At 39.8% G+C, this 23,380-nt stretch overlaps 1 protein-coding gene across 1 annotated transcript in view; it reads right to left on the bottom strand.

Annotated features, from left to right (window-relative positions):
* LOC130176871 (copine-8-like) overlaps positions 1 to 23,380 on the bottom strand; it is a 64,271-nt gene that overhangs the window by 20,733 nt on the left and 20,158 nt on the right. Inside the window, exons 4-10 of the mRNA XM_056388266.1 lie at positions 21,912 to 22,015; positions 14,617 to 14,656; positions 9,480 to 9,556; positions 4,481 to 4,544; positions 2,782 to 2,885; positions 1,954 to 2,058; positions 504 to 545 (exon numbers count right to left, since the gene is read on the bottom strand). Of these exons, the coding sequence (XP_056244241.1) occupies positions 504 to 545; positions 1,954 to 2,058; positions 2,782 to 2,885; positions 4,481 to 4,544; positions 9,480 to 9,556; positions 14,617 to 14,656; positions 21,912 to 22,015 (536 nt within the window). The remainder of the gene's footprint in view (positions 1 to 503; positions 546 to 1,953; positions 2,059 to 2,781; positions 2,886 to 4,480; positions 4,545 to 9,479; positions 9,557 to 14,616; positions 14,657 to 21,911; positions 22,016 to 23,380) is intronic.

Genomic DNA, 23,380 nt, shown 5'->3' with positions numbered 1-23,380 from the left:
CCGACTTTATGAAGGTATCTGTCAAGAGACCATTCAAGCAGTATTAATAGTTAATGTATATTTAAAGCAGTCGGGAGTGTTGTCACATGCAGGGCTCTGCAGTGATAGTTTATCTGCAGTATCTACTCTCACAGTGAGAAACGGGAGGCTGCTTAAGGACAAACATGAGTGTGATCTGTGGCTTTAATCCCTGATGCCCTTCCTCACTTTGCACATATGCTCTTACATTATCAGGGCAGTTTTTTTATTTTTTGAACAGCATCAAATATCAGTGTCATCAGGAGAAAATGGTTTCTTTAAATTTTTCATGTAGGAAATAAACAGCTATCACACTGTATAACTCATTGTTAATGAATGCATTTACTCTGCCCCCAGGGCCTTGATGCAAATGTGTGTGGGATGTCTTGCACAGCAGGATGTCAATACGGATACAGATGGATGGAGCATTATATGATACAGTGCAGTAGTTTAACAGCACAAAAGAAAAAGCATTGTTCCCTCACCCTCCATCTCGGTCCCAGTCGTACACCTCCACCTTTATGCTCCTGTAGGAAAAGGGAAGAGAGAGGGAAAGAGGGAAATCCTATTAAAAAACCAATCAGCACCACTGATTTACAGCCTTTCTGCTTAAAAAGCTGGGGACTGGTCCATGGATGTGGAAGTGGACGAGCCCACGCAAAGCAGAACGTTTTTTCTTTAACATTGTTATCACTAAACCAGGAGAATAAAAAAGAATTACGTCTTTCTTCTTGGTTGTATTTCGACAGTGTCTACAGGAGCAGATGAAAAGCTGACACTTTTAATTTGTACTTGTTAAAGGTGTCGGTACTTGTCTAAAAATAAGGTAGCTAGACTAAATATTGTATAAGCAGCCTCAAGTCTTATTATCAGTACTGTGTCAGTTGGTATTTGTATTTGCAAGAACAGAGACCACTAGATTAGCGGTCTGCAAAAATGTTGGATGCCCACATGCGACCCTTTAACAATATGTTAGCCGAGCACTTTTTATTTTAATGATAAAGATCAAACATTCAGGATTGACCTGACAGCAGAGGAAACATTTAGGACGCTCCACAGTCTCCACAGTGGCTCATCACAGTGATAGGCCTTAATACGAGAAAAATGTAAATTTAAAAAAGAAGTATTTTTTTTATGTTTTTAAAGCTAATTTCATTTGAAAACATTTAGGGACATTACTTATATATTTCTTTTTTTATATAATTAAATTTTTTCACCAAAATGATACTGTTTTTCAAACGATTAGTTGGCCCACTTGCAATACCTTCGCGGCCCACCAGGGGGCCGCAGCCCACAGGTTGGTGTTACTAAACATCCAAATCACAGTGAAATAAAAAAAATGGATTCTAAAAGTTTTAATCCTGTGTGCTGTGTTCACTGTTGTGTACACAAGTCAAATATATGACAAGTACACAATAAGTTTACATATTAAAATCCATCTTTTCTCTTTCTGTAAAAACGAATCAAATCAAATGCTATGGTCTAACTCAGAGGTCACTAATAGGCGGACGGCTGGATGCATAACCTGTAAATTATTGAGAATTATTACATTTTGACGAAGCATTTCTATTTTACGCGGCGTAGCTTTTCTAGCCTTTACGTCACTGGTCATGTGACACTACTCAGCCAATCATTGCAACTCAAGTCAGTCAGTGAGATACAGACGGCTTCTGAGAAATAAGCTGGGAAAGTAAAGTGGGATAGAGCAACGTTCTGGACCTTTAGCTGAGGACATTGTGTCTAACTGGACCTCTTGGTATTTTAATTGAATACCCCTGGTTGTGGTCAAACTGATGTTTCACTGAGAACCTTCTGCAATTCTTGAACTCTGCTGTAAAAATAATGTTCACTCTATGAGACGATTTTATTAGTTCCACTATAAACAGTATCAGTGAAATGTTTGTGTTAGTGGGATTCCCAAGTCTCCAACTGTACCTGTCATAGTCTCCGTTACACAGCGCCCTGACAGGAATTTTAAAAGCCTGCCACACAGGGTCCAGAGTATTCTTCACCACTTCTGTTTTGTGGCAGATGGTGTACCTGTGAGACACACACCACTGTTAACAGATGACAAATCTACCTTAAAGGTAAAAGAAAAAACCTGCTTGCACCTCCTCTCTTTGTTATTAAGGGGAGTGTTATGTTAAAAGTATTTCATAACGCTTGATCCTCAGCTGAAACAACCGCTTCCTGTTCTTTTTCATATGGTAACTAGTCTGGCTCTTTGTAGCCGCGGCGTGCTGCTGTTATGCCCCGTGGCTGAACATTTAGGCTGCATCAGTAAATACCCAGCTGCACAAAAAGAGAATGTGTTATGTGTTACGTGTGATACGCTGAAGTCGACTTGAATAAAAGCATCTGCGGGGCAAAGAAATTGTGACCTCCACACACACTTTTCATTTAAGTCCATCTTATCCATTCTTTCCCCCTTTATTTTCCTCTTGTCAACTCCATCCTATTATCTCTGCTCATCCCTCCCTCTGCTGCGTTCTCCTGTTGACGATGGCATAAGTCACATATACAGCACTGAGCATTATGTAACACATCACATAGGCAGTTTAGACCTTATATTCTATGTATGGGAGCTTTTTGGAGCATGAAAAATTACATAAAGAGTCTATATGCATTTCAGGCATCTTTACATCCTGTGTAAATGCGTCGTGTATGTGTGTGTGTGTGTGTGTGTAAAACAGAGATAGCTGCTTTTGTTATTTCAGAAAATTGATGCAAATACCACGGGGGGAAAACTGCCTGTCAACTTACGATCCGTCTTCATTACTGCGGTAAAAGACGAGGAAAGGATCAGATTTTCCAAAGAAGTCTTTCTTATCCAGCTTGTTGCCACAGAACTGCAGCATCACCGACTCCTGAGGAGAAGAGAAGCAAAATATATAATGTACATTACACAGCCTCAGGTCCTAAACAGTGACACACAATATGACCCACTGCTACCAGGACAAGTAATAGAACTGAATAATATTGGCCAAAACGTAAATAAACCAATAAAAGGTTGCTGCTTATTTGCTGTAGATACATACTTTACATACGTTTCTTCACAAAGAAAAGACACATTTTCACAATCAGTTTGATCTTTCTGATTTCTGTATTATCACCTAAATGTAGCATTGACACAATTTCTACATGACTTCAATATTAATGAAAAGGATAGAACACATTATAGTTGCATGAATCTGGGTATTTTCACCACCGTGTTCTGGGGGTTGATTAATTAATATTTGATCTTCACCTGCCCCAAAAACAGAGACGAGAGGATTAAATCAAGATTATCAGGCTTAATTCTGCCCTCAAACACACTTCTATTATTACCATGATATCGTCATAAATCTATAATTAATGATGTGCAGTGTTGTAAATAATGTTTTTGGTACAGTGGATTTCCCTGTGTTCTACTTCTTAATCAAGTCATTTCTTTTGTTTCCCTGCATGTCTTTAGAAAGCGCCCAGATTAATGGATGCGTTTCATTCGTTAACAGAAGTAAGAGAGTGGGTCAACTTCTCTAATGGCTGCAATACTTTCTGGCATATTGACTGATGTTTCTGCCTCTTTCTCACCAGTTCTCTCTCCTTATTCTTGTCATATTTAGGTGAAAATGAAAAGCTCAGAGCCGTTGTCCTTTGACTTTTGAAGGTATTGTGACATTTACTGTTTGATGTTTTGACCTCTGACAAAGCATTGAGCTATCACACTCCACTGAAGCTTCAATAGAAGTATCTTGTGGTGAAGTGATGTACCAAAGTTGGTCAAAACACCACCAGACAACAAATGGTACTTTGTCAGCACAAAGTTCAACTGAAGACATGACAACAGTGTCAAACAGTCCGATGTGTAATAATACTGCTTCATCTTCATTTACCCTTTGTACAAAATATTTATAGAGATTCAAGGGGAATCAGGGAAACTGGCAGTAAAAGCAATAAAAAGGCCAAAAGTACAAGTTCTAAAATCTCACAACTCCGGTTCGGCCAAAGACACGTTACAAGAACCAAAGGGAGCTTTGTTCTACTCTACCTCAACTCTCTCCAAGCCTCATTGTATTAAGTTGTACTGAGAGCTGTTTCTAATATTTTCCTCACTGATGTAAATGGGGTGAAGGTAGAATTTACTGCAGGGCTGTTGAATTAGTCGAGATGCATTAGTTTTAGCAAGGTGCAGCTAACAAACTGGAAACCAAGTGTATTTACTGTATGTGTGTGTGTATGTATGTGTGTGTGTATTAGTCACTTGTGTATGTTTTAAAATTCACATAAAATTGTTAGCGATGACAGCAATTTAAGAAGATGTATGGCAAACTCTTACTATTAGTTTTTAGTTTAAACCGTGTGGATACCAGACTGTTCAGACTCGTCACTTCAAAAGAGTGGAGCTAATTAGAGGAAAGCGTCTGAACGTCTGAAAGTTTGACTTTAAATTAATCAACAAGGGAACCAAGCGAAGTATTACCCTGCAGTTGCTCAGCTCTTCTGCTCTCACTATAATGGTGCCACATTTCTTCCCTGGGATCCCACTAAAAATAAAAAGAGAGAAGAACACAATATTTCCATTAAATTCAAGCAGCCACACACTTCAAGCTGCGGGTTTATGACAGGTAAGACAATAGTATCACAGTTACAGGGAGAATCTGTCTGAGTGGTTTAAGGGAGTTAAGCCCAAACTGAACTAAAAAAATCTATTGAAACTGTATTGTATTATAGATCATTTCAAACTTTTTTCCCTTAGTTTTTTTATGCTTGGTTCTTCCATTTTTTTCATCAACTTTTTTCATTGACCCTGTTTACTAACACATGGAGCTTCATACAAACTGTATTTGCACCGTCCCTTAAAAATCTGTACATACTCCATAGTGGTTTGTTGTTTATTCTGCAAACATCATAGTATCATTCACTAAATTTCATATACAATATGTCTGTATGCATTTTACTACTGTTTGAGCTTCCTGCTTTGATGCTAAACTGCATTTTGATGTACTGACAATGAATCTAATCTAATCTAATCTAATCTAATCTGATCCAATCATATCTCATCTAAGGTGATAAAGCACCTGCGTTTCCTGTTTTGTCGTGTTGCATTTATCCACCACACTGTGGCTTCAGGAGAGATAAAGCATTGATGTCAGTAATAATCAAGCTCTTGGAGAATGTAAGATTCATTTGTGGTTAAAGCATCAGTATAAATTCTCAAACTGAGAAAATACAAAATGTAAAATACCTATCAACTGAGAGCCCTGCAGACCTGGAATCAAATTTATCTTCATCTCAGTCTCTCACATTCATTACCTGATTGTCCAAATAAATATTAATGAATGCTGACTGAAAACCTCCAAAAAAGAACATCAAAATAATGTAACCACAACCAGTGACATTTCAGCTGCAATGTTTGTTTACATCCTGAGCTGGCAAAGCGTAATATTCAGCCAATAAAGCCAAGGGAGACTAACCACTAAAAATAGACCAAATGAATGCCACAGACCCCGGGCCTGATTCAGAACGAGGAAGGGCAGCGATAATTTCATTTGGCTAAGTACTGTCCAGTAATGGCAGAGAGAGCCCACAATAACACGTGGAGAAACTGATGGCAAATTGAAGCAAGGCTTTGAAAGCCCCCCCCCATCACCTGAGACACACTGCTGTCCTTTGATGCACAGGAAGCATTCAGTGAAATGAATTCACTGTATGAGCAGAGATTGCTCAGTACAGGGGCAGATGGACAAATGGCAGAGGGAGAGAGGGGAACAGGACAGATATGGACAGTCACAGGGGCAAAGAGAGGAAGAACAGAGTCATTACATGGATGTAGAAGTGGATGAGATTCTGTTGAGTGAAAGCCTGAACACATCAGTACTTGATTACCACTGAAATGGGTTTGTAGATGGCGATAATCAATATTTTATATATGTGTAATGAAGATGATATCTTATTTTCTGATAAGGTAGCATGTTAAAAATATAAAGCACTCAGAGGATGCACAGCTCCTCTAGACTGCATCATACTCAAAATTGTATTTAACGATATTCTTTTTATCTGCATCTGGATTTGCATTTGCACACAGTGTACAAAGTGATTTCTTCATTTTTGTTTATTGTGTGGTTACCAGCTGTGACAGCGAGGCTGGTATTGTTTTCACCTTGTGAGTGTGTTTGTGTGTGTGCAAAATGTTGTCCTGGAGACACCTACTGTGACGATGGAGGTGGTGTTGAATATTTTGGCAGGTGTTTATATGTCTCTGTCTGTGGACAGATTGGACAGATGTAGACAGATGTACACAGATGCTGACAGATCACTATCACTGATAGCGCCACAACCGTGCAAGATACAGTCACAAAACTTTACAAGTGTGTAGTTGAGATCAAAATAAAGGCAGAGTTAAAAGATGGGTGTGGTCCGACACATGACTACTGAGTATTTGGAGCATGTGTTGGAACATCAACATGTTGATAGGCAAGTGCGGCTGGTGTGATCCCACCACAAAATGGTGCTTAGATTGTTTGATTTATGTTTGTTACGTTAGAGGTGTGCATATTGGAAGTGTGTCTTTAGGTATTTCACCACTATCCATCGTTTTTTCTAACAACCTGCAGTGACGGTTCAACATGTCAGGATATGCCACCGTCCTGTTTCCCTGCACAGAATAACAGCAATGATCAATGATCATCTCTCTCCTGCAATAACCAGCGTTAAACTATAGCATAATGCACAAATGTTGTAAAAATTGATTATTTAGAAAATTAATGTTCCAAAATGTAACCCACTGTTACTGTCAAACATAATTCAGGGTTCAGAAACATCAAATACAGTCTTAGGATACATAAGGTAGATTTATTTTTTGTTAAAATAAGTGCAATGATTCTTGAGACAAGAGCAAAAACATTTTGACGACTGTCCTGTTTCACAATGGTAAGAAAGCTATTTAAAAAGTCCAGTTTTGCTAACATGGCTACAACAAAGCTAACATGGTGTGCTGATGCCATTGTTGAAAATGTTGAAAATGAAAGTCGCCCAGAAGCAGAAACAAAACAACACACTGCGTTGTAAAATGTTCTGTTAGTCACTGAAGAAAATACATCATACAAAAAAATGTGACATAATCTTACACTGCGATTGTGTTTGGACCCTATTGTCATCTCAGTTGTCTGTTTTGCTCTTTATTTATGTGATCCACCTCCACTTGACTGAACAGTGTGATGCATTTGACTTAAGATGTTTTTGTTTTGTTTTGTTTTTTTTGTGCTTGGAGGCAGTGAGTACAAAAACACCACACACACACACACACACACACACACACACACACACACACACACACACACACACACACACACACACACACACAAACAAGTATTACAAAAGAATACAGAATATCTAAAAATATCTTCACATATCTAAAAAAAGGATAGAAATGAAACATGCAGGTATGCATGGACACACACACACACACACACACACACACACTGAAACAGTGAATGACTACAGGCAGAGGTGATTACATAACTCGGCGACAGCAACACATTCTTACATCATATTTCTTGTGTGTCATTCTTCAGGAGACCCATTCAGCTCATTCAGTCTGCCCTCCCCACACACACACACACACACACACACACAAACACACACACACACAAACACCCTCACACACACACACACACACACACACTGACAGGGACATCATAGATGTAGACGACAGTACGGTCACTTATTTCCATCTCAGACACACACACTGGACACCACCGCAGGACAGGGGATGAGGCGAGGGTCAGACTACTGATGGCTCGTTGCCTCAGGAGGAAAACAAAAGCAACAACAAATTGTTCTCTTCTGTAAGAGGAGATGAAGATGCTGCAGTTCAGCTCGGAGAGGTAGAGGACAGTTACAGCGCAGCAGAGATCATATGAGGAGCTTCAACCCAGTTTATCAACGCGGTGAAATAAAAAGTGTTTGTTCCCTTTTTAAGAGCTTAGCCCATCCTGGCTTTATGTGTGTGTTGGAATGGTAGGTGTGCAGTTATTATTAGGTGTTTTATCATCTTTTACAGACTGTTGGTTTCATTTTATTAAACTCTTTTAAAGTTCCTATTTCAATTTTATCTAATATCTATATTTTTTTTCATTTTCTGGTGTTAATTTTTCTTGAATTGTTTATTGATTATCTCTGTGTTGGATTATTTATTGTATTAGTTTGTCAGTCACCTAACCTTTGTAAAATACAGTTTCATTATATTTGATTGATCGATATATGATATATGTGCTTTTCTCTTGATAGTAATATGCAATAGATACATACAATATATAACATTATTAATGATATGCATTTTGTTTTGTTTTCTTAACTGAATGTCGGTGCGTATACCTAATTTTTTAATCCCCATTTTTGCTGAAAATAAATACACTTTTGTTTGGAGTACAACAGCGGGGCCAGCCCTATAAATGCAAATGTGGCTGACCGACTTACTGACTGACTGATCATATTTCCACCATTGGTCACCCAAAAGCCCCGTGATTGAGTTGGAGCTTCCCCATTGGCTGTTGCTCTTTCAAAATGAATTGACGCAAAGAGTTTCTATTAGGGGCGTTTACAGCCTGTAGTGATGGCAACTGAGGCCACCTGTCAAGAAGTCTCCGTTCAATCTCAGTTCGGTTCACTGAAACCAACTCTTGACTTGGGCTTCAAGTCTGTGTTGCATCTAACCATTTGCATTTCTGTGGATAACGCACTTCTTTGTCTCTGCAGCCATGTATATGATCATGTGAACCGCTCAGCTCTTCCTCCGTTCATGCTCAACAAACTGCTGTGTCACGATGATTTGTCTGGAATTTTTGTCAGTTTTACACAACTGACATTAGAGATGGAGAATGAGAGGGGAAAGACTTCCTGTGCACCAGAGGAGGTTTCCATGTTTAGACCAACCACACACTGAGCAGCAAACATGAAATCTTTCATGAGCTGGCTATAGGTTCAATCACTATGTTGTTACAGTAATCAGCAAAAGAGAAGAAAATCAGACATTTATTCACAGGGAAATGTGCCTGATTATTTCTCTAAGCTTCAGTTCAACTCAGGCCTCTTCAGAAAACGAGCTGGGGGCTCACCACTGACATCTTCCCTTTGGGTGAACTGTCCCTTTTCACTACACGCTGTTTACCATCTCAACATGTTTACAGTCTGTCATTAGGCCTGCTGCTGTTTAACTATTCATCTCATTTGGCTGATGGAGACAGTGTACGCTTTCATCAACGTCTCAATCATCATCTGAATGGAACAGAATCTAAAATCCAAATATGAGCCCAAACAGCTTTTCTATAGCAGCTAATATAGTGACTCCCTGCAATACTTTCCCCTTTGCTTTCCGTTATGAGTGTCTAATTGAAATAGCAGAGCACATACTGTGTGAGTGCGTGTGTTTGTTGGTGCATGTGTGTGTGTGTGCGCACACAGTAACGCGGCCTACTTACATCAAAGGTTTTTCCAAGCGGCTTCCCAGAGAGCCGACTATTTCACCCAGTGTACAGAAAGCCTGGCCCAGGAAGTCCTGCATGTGAAAATACAGAGGTTAGGACTGTGCGTCGCAGAGAGAAACATTCATCTACATGTTGCTTCATTTATACATCACGACATACTGTATGTTGTACACCACAATCAATGCATTTCAGTAAAGTGTTTTTCTCTACTTTCACATCTGTAATCGTGTATCGACTCATTTAATTACCCTGTACATGTAAAGGCACACTAGGGACAAGAGATGAAAATGATCAAAAGCAATAAACTCTCTGTGCAAGCTCTTTGTTAGAGCTGACAATTAGTCAATTAACCACTTAAATTATCAAAAATAGATTTTTACATTTGATGAATCATTTCAGCAAGCTGCCAAACAGACTCTGGTTCCAGCTTTTCAGTTAATCCTTCTTTTTGTCATATTTGCTAATAAACTGAATATTCTTGGGCTTTGGTCTATTAGTCAGATAAAACAAAAGTTGTCATCTTTGGGCTCTGAGAAATTATGATGGGCATGTTTTACAATTTTCCAACATTTTCAAAACAAAATGATTCATTGATTAATGGAGAAAATAACCAGCAGATTAATCTATAGTTAAAATAACTGTTAGTTGCAGTCCTCCTGTTATTTTTCATCACAATATCTTTGTGAATCAAGACAAACAAGGCAGAACTAGTTATGTGATTGGCTGTTGCTTCAGTTCGAATATTAAATGTTGAATTTTTGGCACTGAACAGCTTCCCTTCTGTTTTCCATGTATATTTTGCACACTGACATGTAAGCACAGCATGCAGAGAGACCCGTGTCCTTGTTGATCACTGTAGGGTGACCACAAGAGAGAAGCCAGTCTGGGGAGGAGGAGCCTTTGGCCAGAAAGAGGAGCAAGGCACAGAGAGGGGAAGGGGTGGGAGAAGTCTGTTTACAACAGGCCTGGACTGATTGTTCATGCACTGATACTGAGGTCTCCCCTACCAGATTGTGTATGGATGTGCATGAGTAAACGCGTGTCTACACGTGTGTGTGTGTGTCTCTGTGTGTGTCTCTGTGTGTGTCTCTGTGTGTGTGTGTGTGTGTGTGTGTGTGTGTGTGTGTGTGTGTGTGTGTGTGTGTGTGTGTGTGTGTGTGTAAAAGTGCTTGACAGATGAGCCGTGTTGAGTCCGGCGGGCAGAAAGCTGCTTCAAAGATCTTTGCCGGTGCTGACCAAATTTCTCCCCCAGCCGAGGTCTCAAAACAAAAAGAGATGACAAAAACGCTCTGGCCTTTCCATAAGAATTGTGCTGCTAGCTGCCCCCGCCCAGCGCCTGCTACGTCTCACAAATCTACAGCTAGAGGCTCAGGCGCCTCGAATTAACAGGCTCAGTGGTGGCAGGGAGAAAAAGGTTAGAAGGGTATCTTCGAGTAAAAAAGATCACAGCTGAATTCCACAAGTACAACACTCCCTCTTAAAGTTCCTCTGTTCATCAGGCCTGTCTTTGTCCATAAAGTCCCACTGTCCAATCCTTTTGTCAGATAAGAGAAAGATAAGAGAAAACAATACTGGATGATTCTGCTTTCTGGGTTATGTTCAGTGACTTTCTACATTATCTGTACATTGCATCAATAATATGGTAAAGGCAAAGAAGAGGCCACTGTGTACAACACTTCATTAAGTTTAGGAAAAGACTGTTGTAACGGTTAATAAAAAGGCAAATATTAATAGCAGGTCTGTGACAAGACGCTGAATGAAAGTCTGATGTGCTACTGTACATGCCTGTTCACCATCTTGAACTCCACACTCTTCCTTTCTGCCTTGCTACATAAAGAGCACGCTACTTTATGTAGTTGGCACTGAACGTTGAAAATGGATGTAAATCGGGAAGTACAGAATCGTCCTGTATGAACATAATTCCAATGATACTGGACCACCCTCCTCTAGTGCTGCAGCAAACTAAAGGGGAATTCCAGCAGTTATCAAATTAGCTCTGACTTGATTAACTTTTGGTTGTGATACCATTTCACTCACCACACCACCTCTGTTGAAGTGATTAGGGAAACAAAGACAAGAGAGTAAAGTCTGATCGCAGGTAGGACATCCTACAGCTTTCCAAAAATCATCTCAAAAACTTGTTTGTCAGTCCAGCAGAAAGTATTACAGATACAGTGGTCCTGGTCCATAACATTTTACCACACAAAAAATATGAAAATAAAATCCTGGTTGACAAAAAACAGAAATGCTGTGGAAATGGGCACTGTATCACAGGGACAGTACAGCTAGCTCCACTTAAGAGTGTGTTTTCTCCTCCAAACTTCAGATTGCTTCTTTTGAAAAAGGACGTAAAACTGTTGAACACGTCAAAGAAAGAAAATACAGATTCGAGAAAAGCCTGAAAAAGTGAGTCTCACAACCCTTAAGATTTACGGTCAGATCCGTTTGAGGGGTCCCGAACCCCAGGTTGGGAAGCACTGTTTTAAGTCCACGCTCAGTAATGTTCTGAGTTCAAGTCTGGTGCAGTCAAGAGAGTCTTTCTTGCCCCACAACTTTGAACAGTATAATAAAGATGAAACACAAGATACGTATATGCGCTTTTTCTACGTTTCTCTATGTTTAATAAGGGGATTAAAAGTTTGCAGTACAATCCTGACTGCTCTCAAATAGACGTGAGGGAACACAGAGCCAGTTAACTTAATTACTGCCTGCAAACAAAGAAGCTATTTCCCCGCCTGGATTCATTTGCTAATCATCAAGTTTAAAGTAATGAATAAAGACTTTGAAATGAGATTACTGTTTGTAAGAATTATATTGGTGTATTTTACCGCACAAATAAGCACGGGTAAAATAAAGAATCGTGCACAAGGCTGTGACAAGCGTATGTAAGCATGAAAAAGCGACTTCATCTCACAGGAAATGGGACATTCAGCCCTTAATTAGGTTTTACTGTATACTGCACATCTTCCCCTGCAGCCATATCTGCACAAGGTATGCAAACCATATGGCACGGCAAAAACATCTGCTGTGATGGGAGGAAGGAGGCATCTTCAAACGCTGGCACTGAAGCTGCCAAGAGAGATACTGTACTTGTGAGTACTATTTCCATTTTCTGTTATTTATAGCCATGTGACTGGGGATGGACTGTGCCCGAACAATGGAGCCATCACTGTGTGCCAGATCTCCAATCCCACACATCCACAGCAACGACAGGACGCATCCAAGCGTCCTCAGCCTTCACGCTGAGAGTGAGTCGCTGTGCTCACATTGCTCAGTGCTCTTAGTAGAACCCCGGGGGCACACTGGGGTTGGAGCTGAGGAAAATAACTCCGCCTGCAGTTGGAAACGAGTACGAGGCCGGGTAATAGGAAAAGGGGCTGGGTGCGGACATGGAGCCCAGGTTACAGACAGCAGTGAAGCAGGGCACCGCTGAAACTTCTGTCTGAAAGGAAGGTGAAGGATGGGGCTGTAGGGCTGTGAAATCTGACATTGAAATCAAGATGGCGGAAGATCTTAACCAGGAAAGTTCAGTCTAAATAGTGTTTGGGAATAATTCTAACCTGCAATCTATCATCAGCAATGGCAGGAGGGCACGGAGGGTGTTCAGAATTTGCAAAACTGTATTCCCATGACAAAAGAGCATATGCAGCACCAAACAGACATCTGATAAGACATGACAAAGCTGATATAACCTCTTTATTAAAGCCTGTCAGTTATCCGTGATATTTATGCCTTTTAGACTTGAAACAAGCCTGTCAGATTACAGAAGATCTTTCCTTTCCTCTATTTCTCTCTCAAAGTCACTGCTGAATGCCCAAAGCTAAAAATTGTTTTTATTCCAATGTCATCTCTTTGTTAAATCTAGAAAAGCACCTGTTTTAACCAGATGATCAACATACTATCCTTAGACAAGTGCTGATAAGGATTCGTCCATGAGTCAGGTACAGGTTTGAAAAATAGTAAAAGTCTTGAAAAACAATTTTCCAAAGATAACAAACTGAAAAAGTGTCATTAGAACTTATGTTCATTAGTCTCTTATTGCTGTGAACATTTTAGCGTGTAGTGTGCTACATATAGACAATCTTGTCTTTTGTTTGGTCTAGAATTCTGACTCTGCTTTTATACTGGTTAGCTTAGCACAGTGTTAGCTTATTAGGCTTGTCAGGTAAACAGGAGTGGATACTTTGTGATTTGCTAAGATTTATTCAGAGGGAAGGCTGAGTAGTGGCTGTTGGTGAGACTAGTGGAACCAGTTATACAGTGATGATAGTTGGACAACTGAGCAGTTCTGGCTCTCAGATGACGCCGCCTATCGACACAGAGCCAGGTCATGTCACCAAGTATCTGTTCTTTGCTTTAGTGAGGATAGGATTCAGGAATATTTTAAATGTGCAATAGCAGAGAGTGGTAAAAAATTTCTGATATAACTACTAAGTTGTGGAGGTAAGGTTGTAGGCTGGACTTCTGAATGGGCCATGGCATTAAGACGGTTCTGCCTATCAAGCCAGTGGGCCCGGCCCGGCCCGGCCATGGCAGCTGAGCCTAAGCAGATACAATGTAGATTGAAGGCTGGATCAAGCCGCAGAGTATCTGCTCTCTGCGATGGTGAGAGTAGGAGTTAAAAGCAGCTTAAATGGTGAGTGGAATGGTGTCGCCTGTCATGGGGTCTAGCTTATTCGTGAAGGCGTAGCGTGATATCCCCTGCAGGGATTTAGTGACAGGTCAAAATATTATCTCACATGAATCCTGGGTTTCCATAGGAATGCTCATCCAACTTTTGATATATTTAACTGTGTCCCGATATCATAGAAACTGTATGGGATTCTGAGACTTAAGCCTCTTGCTCTACCATTTCCAGCAAACACAATAAGCAGGCAAGTCACAAGCATTTCCCAACTGTGGTGTAAAACTCTTCTGAATACCTGGCATGGGTCAGAAAAATCCTAAATCTTTTCTTGAGGAGAGTTTAAATGCCATCACGATTGCTTTGTTCCTGTTAGGCCACTCTTACCTCTGACATTCAGATTCAAATCAGGCTGCTATTGTACTGGAAGGGTAAACATTTGGCTGTATAATATTTCCATGAATGCATGACTGATTGCTGAACAGCTGAGGTGAAGGAGACACTCACGTGTTTAGAGAGGTTGTCGCTCTTGCAGTCTAAATCGTACCTGCAGAGAAGAGAGAAGAGATGACACATCAGAACCGAGGCCATGTTGGGTTGCAAGGTTTGAGCAGGAAGCCTGTGACTGAAAGGCTGCCAAAACACAAATTAGTAGTCTATGACACAAGCTTCTCTCCTTCATCACCTTCCATTAATGCAAGGCACTTCTCCACTAATCACTGCAAAGAAGCTGTTCAGGTTTAAAGTAGGCTTGTGATTATGACAGCAAAAGCTTTACTGATCTGATTTCATGCATGAGGGTACAACAGTATCAGTGGCCTCGGTATCATTAATGGCTGTCACATGAAAATCTTAGTACTTACACAGAAAATGTTCCACTTTTTAAGTATTGATGTGTTAGTAGCAGTACACAATGGCAATTCTAGCTGGTTCATAATTTGAATTAATTATACAAAGACAGAATAATCAGGGAGATCTATCATCTAAAAATGTTTAAGATACTGCAGTAGGATATGGCATATGATATATTGTACGGCATATTATAATCAGAAAATCAAAGTAGAAACAAAAATCCAGTTAAAGAAAAAAATAGGTGAATTAGAACCAGAAATCATCTTTTTTCTCCTTTTTGGTCAAAACCTGGCACCTACATCAGCCATACTGCAACTCAGCCACTGACAGGTGGGTTGGGGATTCAGGTGTGTTATGCTAACAGCAGCTATTGTAGCCTTAAGCAGAGTTGAAGAGAAAGCTACATACTGCAGGTCTGGTAAGCTCAATGCTTTCTAACCCCACACCCCCAGACTTTTTCATTCTCAGACTTCAGACCCAACCGACATCGACTCAAGTGACATCACTTGAGGCAGTTTATCAAATTTCACACAGCTCTCTCTGGAGCCACAGAATGATTTACACATAGCAGTAGTATGTCATGTGTGAACATTCTTCTCTTGTTCTCCACCAAGTAAACAGTTCTCTACTATAAGAACAAAAGATTTTTCTCTGAAAAGTAAAGGATTTTTGTAGATATATAATATGATTTCCACAGCGGCACAGCTCGGCCGAGTCCAACAAGCTAGATTCCTACAGCTTGTCCATTCACATGTAGGAACATTCCTCCTGAACCATAAGTAGCAGCTATATTGTGCAGACCATATGATCCACTCGCCTCTCTGGAGAGCAATTTATCCAGCTTTATTTACTTCCTGTAACCCGTCACCTTCCTAGGTGTCTCTGGTGTGTGTGTGGTGTGTGTGCAGCAGTGCGTAGTGGAGTGTGTAAATGGGAGATCCTGAGCGTTTCTTTCTACAGACAGCATGCCATGTACGATAAGGCGCCTGCTGACAAAACTGGGAGACACTGTGTGTCACTACAGGAGGGGGTGGGGGACTCCAATACGGAGCTGTTACTAATGTAATTCCATAAGAGCAAGGAAACATGGTGCTGTTACGCAACGAGCCGCCGGCAAAATGCACAGGTGCGCTTCATGTTCTATTCGCCCCGTGCCTCTGTCACTCCCAAATGTTCATAAATGATTCATTTAATCTTATTTAATAATGAGAGACCCAGAGTGAGAGAAAGAGAGACAGAGAGAGACAGAGAGAGAGACAGAAAAACATACTACTGATGTATGTACGATGGATGATTTGGCCGCACATATTCATGCACACACACACACACACACGAGTGTTTGCAGGAGTAGATGTCCCACGGCGCCTCGTGAGTGCACATTTGTTGTGTGTGACTGAATGAGTGTGAGTTTATGTGGATGACATCACTGCATCGGCACTGGGCCAGACAGGATTTCTCTTGGTCCTGTGCTGTCTGTCTTGCGGGGAGGGGGGAGGGGGCTGCTCAGAGCTCCGTTTGAACTGAGCAATGATGACTAATGATGGCACACAAACAAACAGGGCCGGAGAGGAAGGCAAACAACAGACGACAGTGAACTGACACTTGAGCTCCATTTCCTAATAGTTTCATGAAACCTTCACAAGGCCTTTATACCTTCACACGAGACGCTCGATGTTTCATTAGCATATTTGGCTCTGTCACAGATTTTCCTGAACTTGGCATTTTACCAAAAATACTGCTATAAAAAGAAGGGAATGATGTACTTCCAATTTTTAGGGCAAGTATCAGTTTCTTTGGAGTTTCCCTGTTTCATTGTAATGTATTGTAATGAATATTTACATGTGGAATATGGAATTTTTTTTTAAATTAATGATACATAAGGAATCATTGTTGAATAGTAGAACATTTTAGTCATTTTCAGAGTTCATTTTCATGCTTAATAATGGTCAAATACTCAACGGTTCAAATGTAAATGATCCATTTGTTGCTTGAGATACATTTTAAATCCATGTTGGTTGTCTGTGTCGGTCATAGGTTTAATTACAGGAAATTACAGGAAATCATGGCTGGGCATCAGAATTAGATCTCAGAGTTTTCGATTGTGCTTATTACTGCAAAGAAGGTTATGTTTTCACTCGTGTCTGTTTGTTGGTTTCTTTGTTTGTTTGTCAGTAGGATTGTGCAAAAACTACTGAACCGATTGGCACCAAATATGGTGAAGGGTTGGAGCACAGGCCGGGGACTAACACTTTAAATGTTGGTCTCCATCTGAATAAAGGGGCAAATCCATACATTTCTTATTACTTTCCTTAACACTGCAACATTTCCATCAGTTTCTCAGGAATTAATGTTTGATGTAAAATGAGTGTTGAGATGTTTGACTTGGTGTTATTCAGTGTAGAGCCACATAATAATCTGGGTCTGACGGACATGTGTAGGATTGTTTGGCCTTGCTGGAGGTATGCATTCTGTTCAGTGACATTCTTGTTGATTCTGGTTCTTATTGAATCCAAGATCTATTCTCAGGAATATTATTTTGCCAAGGAAAGAAAGCAAAATATGGCTAAACCAAAAACACACTTTTATTTTCAGCAGATTTTGATTGCATTGGAGTAGTTTGAAATAAATGACGAGGTACAGTAATTGTGATTCCTTCTGGTTTAAAGATGAAATGCATATTAGCTTTTTTTACATTTGTTTTTTTGATTTTTAAGCATTGACTGATTCTGAGGTACCATGACTTTAACTCCAACAACACTGTAAATGTAGGAAATGCTTCTTTGCAAAACAGCTGTGTCTTCTAATGCATGAAATTACAGTCCACTGTATTGTGCACACTACAATGTACATGTGCATGACTGGTGAGATACATTTTGTTTCCTAAAATTGATATTTAAAAAAAAAAAAAAAAATCACACTTTAACCTGAGTTTCAACTCAGGACTTCTTGATTTCCAACTGTAGAGGAAATATCTTCAATCCAGTGAAATAAATGAAATAAATACAGCTAGATCCCTCTTTTACTCACACTCTCCACACTTGATTAGACAACCAACCACCCGATGTGTTTGAGTGTGTGTGTGGGGGGGTTCTACCGGCTTCAGTGAGCATCACAAATTTCAATTCTACCCAAAAAAAGAAAAAAGAAAAAGCTAAGAGGAGCCCTGAACATGGCCAGCAGTGAGATGAGGGTTAACAGGATTTCCAGGCATGGATAGTAGCAGAGGAAGCGAAGTGTGTCGTGGCTTTGGGGTCTTCGGGTAAGGAGAGCGTGGGATGGTTCAGCAGCAGCTATACTGGTGGTTTGCGGGCAGCTCAGCATTGTCTATGGATGTTGTGAAGGGATGTGAAGCACTGAGTTGAAGTGAGGGAGGTTGAGGTAATGAAGGGTTGCAGGAGCTGCAGGAGCTATAGTGTAAAGACTTCCAGACCTCAGGACAGAGGCTGAGGAGAGCGCGAGTAACCACTGGTTACATGTGTTGTGTGTACGTGTGCGTGTGTGTGTGTGTGTATGTGTGTGCATGCATGTTAAAGCTCGACATGAGTACAAAAGAATGTCTGAGAAGCAAAGTGTAAATGTGTGTTCTGAGGGCAGGCATGCATGTGTGTGTGTGTGTGTGTGTGTGTGTGTGTGTGTGTGTGTGTGTGTGTGGCAGCCATGTCCTCGCTGCGAGTGATTGTAGGCCCATCAGCCCATAAGACACTAACGGGGCCCGATGCACACCCACAAGCCATTTGGGGAGTTGGACTAGTTGAGTGCGTACACACACACACACACACACACACACACACACACACACACACACACACACACACACACACACGCACACACACACACATACTCTGGCAAATATGCACTACATTCCACTAGCACGAGGGAATGGGAATATACAGACGTATGGTAAAACAAACAATCCAGTATCACATTAATATTATTATTCATACTTGCCTTGCCGAGCACAAAATCTCAACAGCCATGCTCACGTAGACAGAAATGAAAACACACACACACATCATTAAAAAAACAAATGTCCAAACACACATACGCTCAGATTCACACACTAACATCATACGCACACATCACACTTTCATCCAAAAAACAACCTGAACACAACTAAATGTATATACACACACTTTATCTGACAGACTGAGCATACAACCTAAATACACACACACAATCAAACAGCTAGCATCTCTCCTTGACCTTCACTGCAACCTCCCACAGTTTGTAAGCAGCATGTGCCCCTGCTGACAGGCCAACAAGTAAACAAACAAAGAGCCGTTCCATATTTCATGAGCTATCATGGGAAAATACAGTGAATATGCGTGAGGCTGGAACACAATAGAGAAAAATCCTGATTATCATAATCACTTGGACAGGTCGACTTTTAGTGCTACATGAGGAGATTTGACTTTTTTTTTTTAAAAAACTTTTAACAGCAACATGACTCACAACACAGGTGTATCTGATGTGTTCAGGATACGATGTAAATATTTTATTATTCTCTGCAATAAATACTTTTTTATCAGACACCAGGAAATCTGTCCGTCTCAACACACCTGAATCTAATGAACCAATCACAGCAACCTTCTAATTCTACATCAATCACATTACCTGCCAGTTCACTCACCTTCCTACTAATGAGCATGGCTGCTTCAGTGATTCGGGAGCTTAGCAACAACTTCATATTATTATGAAATTTACACAAGCTTTATACAGTATATACTGTGATGTCTTCAGCAGATAAGACATAATTAAGATTCTGATTTGAAAAATGTTATACAAATAAATTATAAATAACCCATAAAATGTTATGTTTGTTGTTTAGGTGTTGATCTATTTTCATACCTACTACCCTGTTTCAAATATATATTTATGCTTACATTTGTTTAGCATTGTTGTCTTTGTTTAGCTGCATGGTAAAACTGGTATTTTACTGTATATTTGCTCTCAGCACTGTGTACAAGATACTGTGGGGGCCAGATTTGGCTCAGGAGCCACTATTTACAACTCCTAATTTATTTACTTTGTTTGCACGATTCAACTTTTCAAAAATACATAAATGTAATTAGTTTGTAAAGTCATCAGCAGTTTATTGTTGAATTACTAAAATTTCTGTCATGTTTGATATGATACATAAAAATATGTTTATAAAACAATTAATCGATTAAAAAAATAAGTTTTCATTTTCAGTTGTATTCTATCATATTCCAACTTCAGCATCAGCTGAGTAATGTCCAGTCATTCTTCAACTTATTGCCATTTGCTGCTGCAGCTCTCTCCACCACCACATCCTCCTTCTTACTGTATGTCCTAGTTATGACATGAGATTTAGGACATTGCTGAGATTAAGATTTAATGTTCATGTCCTCGTTAAGGTGGAATTCACAAAATGCTCATTGCTGCTCAGATTCTTTGAGAGTTTCTTCAGGAAGTCAAATAGCAAAAATCTAACGGTTAACCTAACTATTTGCTGTAAATGGTCAATTCCTTGACGTATTTGACTCTTTGTGTTGCCTCATACAACACAAACTCAGACAAGGAGGAATCTTCTTAATGTTACATACAAATATACACTCTTGAACCACTTTATTTGGAACACCATATTTATATTTGGTAGGGTCTCTCTTTGCTCTCAAACAGCCTCAGGTCTTCGTGTCATGGATTTCATAAGATGTTGGAAACTTTCCTCTGAGACTCTGCTCCATGTTGACATGACTGCATCACATCATTTCTGCAGATTTGTCAGCTGCACATTCATGCTGCCAATCTCCTGTTCTGAAGTTCACTGAACTCATTGTCATGTTCATGAAACCAGTTTGATACAACTTTTGCTTTGACACATGGAGCATTATTATGCTGGACGTAGCCATTACAAGATGGCAAACTGTGGCCATAAAGGGATGAACATGGTCAGCAACAATACTTTGAGAGGCTGTAGCATTCAAATGATGATTGATTGTTATTAAGGGGTGCAAAGGGTGCCAAGAAAACATTCCCCACACCATAACACCACCAGCAGCAGCCTGGACTGCTGACACAAGGCAGGTTTGGGTCATACTGTTGACACCGAACTCTGACCCTATCATCTGCTGCCTCAGCAGAAATCCAGATTCATCAAACCAGACTACATTTTTCCAGCCTTCATCTGTCCACGATTCATGAGTAGAGAATATGATGGGGACTTGAAATGAGCTGTGAGGGACACCAGAGGTGCTTGGTTTCCACTGTAGCAGCTGAAGAATCTCTGGTTTGAACAGAGCAGCTTCTTTTTGAGACGTAAGGACTGAGAAAACTCTGTGCTGACCCAGAGATACCCAGAGCTTAAGGCAGTTAATTAAAATTGTATGATCAACTGTGTCAAAAGCCGCACTTAGGTCTAAAAGGATTAAGACAAAGCAGTCTCCTGCATCTGCTGTTCAAAGGAGGTCATTTGTTTCATGAGTTTTTTTCTGCACTGCGTAACACCTGAAAACATTATTCAAATTTATTCCAAAAATTGAAAAAAAAGTGTAATAAAAAAACACAATTTACAAAAATGTAGAAAAAAACGACAGAGATAGGAGTTGATTGATTATTCCATTAACATAATACTGTCAGGACACACTTGTCTTTTCAGTGGTGAAATGTGATGATTATCATCCATTTTCAGAATTGCTCAAAATGCCGAGTATATAATTCACTGTGGGACATTCTGGCCTTGGTTTGTCTCAAAGCATTGTATGAATGAGATGAATTCACATGGAAATGCTGGTGAAAAAGTGGCACGAAAACTTGTCTTTTATTTAAAGGGGAGAAGACGTACATCTCCCTCTGCACAGACCATGAATATTTCAGTCTTAACTCTGCTCCACACTGAGCAGCACTCTCACCCACGCCTACACAACACACAAAAATACACAACAACAAATACACACTCAACAACACGCATAAATCAATTGTTAACTCACAGGTCAAAGCGTAGATTCTGCCTCTCCTCAAAGAAGTAGTCCAGGATGAATTTGCGAACAAAGTCAGGGTTGAGGGTGTTGTCTATGACTTCTGTCCTGCCAAACTAGGAAAGAAGTGAGACAGGGGATACTTGGTTAATGACTGACATCAATATTCATTCAACTAACTAAAAACTGAGTGACCAGAAGTAGAGAAACCCCTGTAATACAATCCAGGCAACAACAGTTATTTAATAAAAATACTCAAATTCCTCACATTGTAAACATTCTAACATTGTCATTTTTTAGATCATGCTTAATATATAATAATTTTACATGCTAAATGTTAGCATGTAAGCATTCAGCGCAAAGCAGAGCTGATCCCAAGTTCACCTAAGGCCAACAGCTTAGAGTAGAGAAGGAGATCTGAGGTTGACGATGAAAAGCTGAGTCTGACGAGCTGAGTTTGAGATGTACTAAAACGGCCAGAGGATAAACCATTATGATGCAGGTAACAATAGAGTGTTTCCTCAGGCAAAACTTTTCTCTCCATTTTTCATCCATCCAGCAATTTTGTTTCTAGAGCTACAGCTACTCAGGGGTAGTATGTTTTGTAATTGTCATGTAATCATTTCATGTGCTCTATAAATCACTCACTTAAAATAGAAAAGCTGCATACATTATAACATGATTGAAGCTTGTAGTAGTTCACATTAGAGGTCTTCATGGGTCCCAGACCTGGACCTTGGACCAGATCCAAAATGAACCCATAGTATACCTACCCAACCCCAATGTGTTTAAATAAATAAAGACTTGGTGCCTGATTGACAAAATTTACAACATGAGAGCTGCTATTTGAATTGTGAGATTATGTTTCTCTTGTTCATTGTGTTTCACTACTAAAAACATTGGGCCTTATTCACCAACCATTCTTAAGAAGAGATTTCTTACTTAAACCCACTTACACACTTTTTACAAAGATTCTGACATTCACCAATGTTTTCTTATTTGGGATTTGTTCTTACGTAAGAACAGAATCTACACACACCCAAGCATACTCTTATGCACATTTTAGTGCTGACATGTTTGAGCAAAATAACTGGTTATTGCGTTTTCTTCGGTTCTACAGTTATATAATTATGTAATAATTATAAATAATATTATATTATTTAAATTACAATAATACTTTTCGATCGTTTACTTATACTAATTAGGGTCAACTGGCACACACTTTCAATTCATGAGGAGATTGGCATTCATCAATCTAAGAACACAGGTGCGCACAATTCTGCAGTTTAAGAACACGTTCATGAATCTTTTCTTAAGGACTTTCTTAAGAACAACTTAAGAAAGAATTTAAGAAAATACTTAAGATATTGGTGAATGAGGCCCAATGCTTGAAAATATACAATAAATATGATTCAGACAACTCGGGTCCTGGCTTGGGTCGCAATCAATAGGAAATGAATTTACTTTTGTCACACAAACAT

This window comes from Seriola aureovittata, chromosome 10 (genome assembly GCF_021018895.1).
Source record: "Seriola aureovittata isolate HTS-2021-v1 ecotype China chromosome 10, ASM2101889v1, whole genome shotgun sequence".
Lineage (NCBI taxonomy): Eukaryota > Metazoa > Chordata > Actinopteri > Carangiformes > Carangidae > Seriola > Seriola aureovittata.
This window is presented reverse-complemented; position numbering and strand designations above follow the sequence as displayed.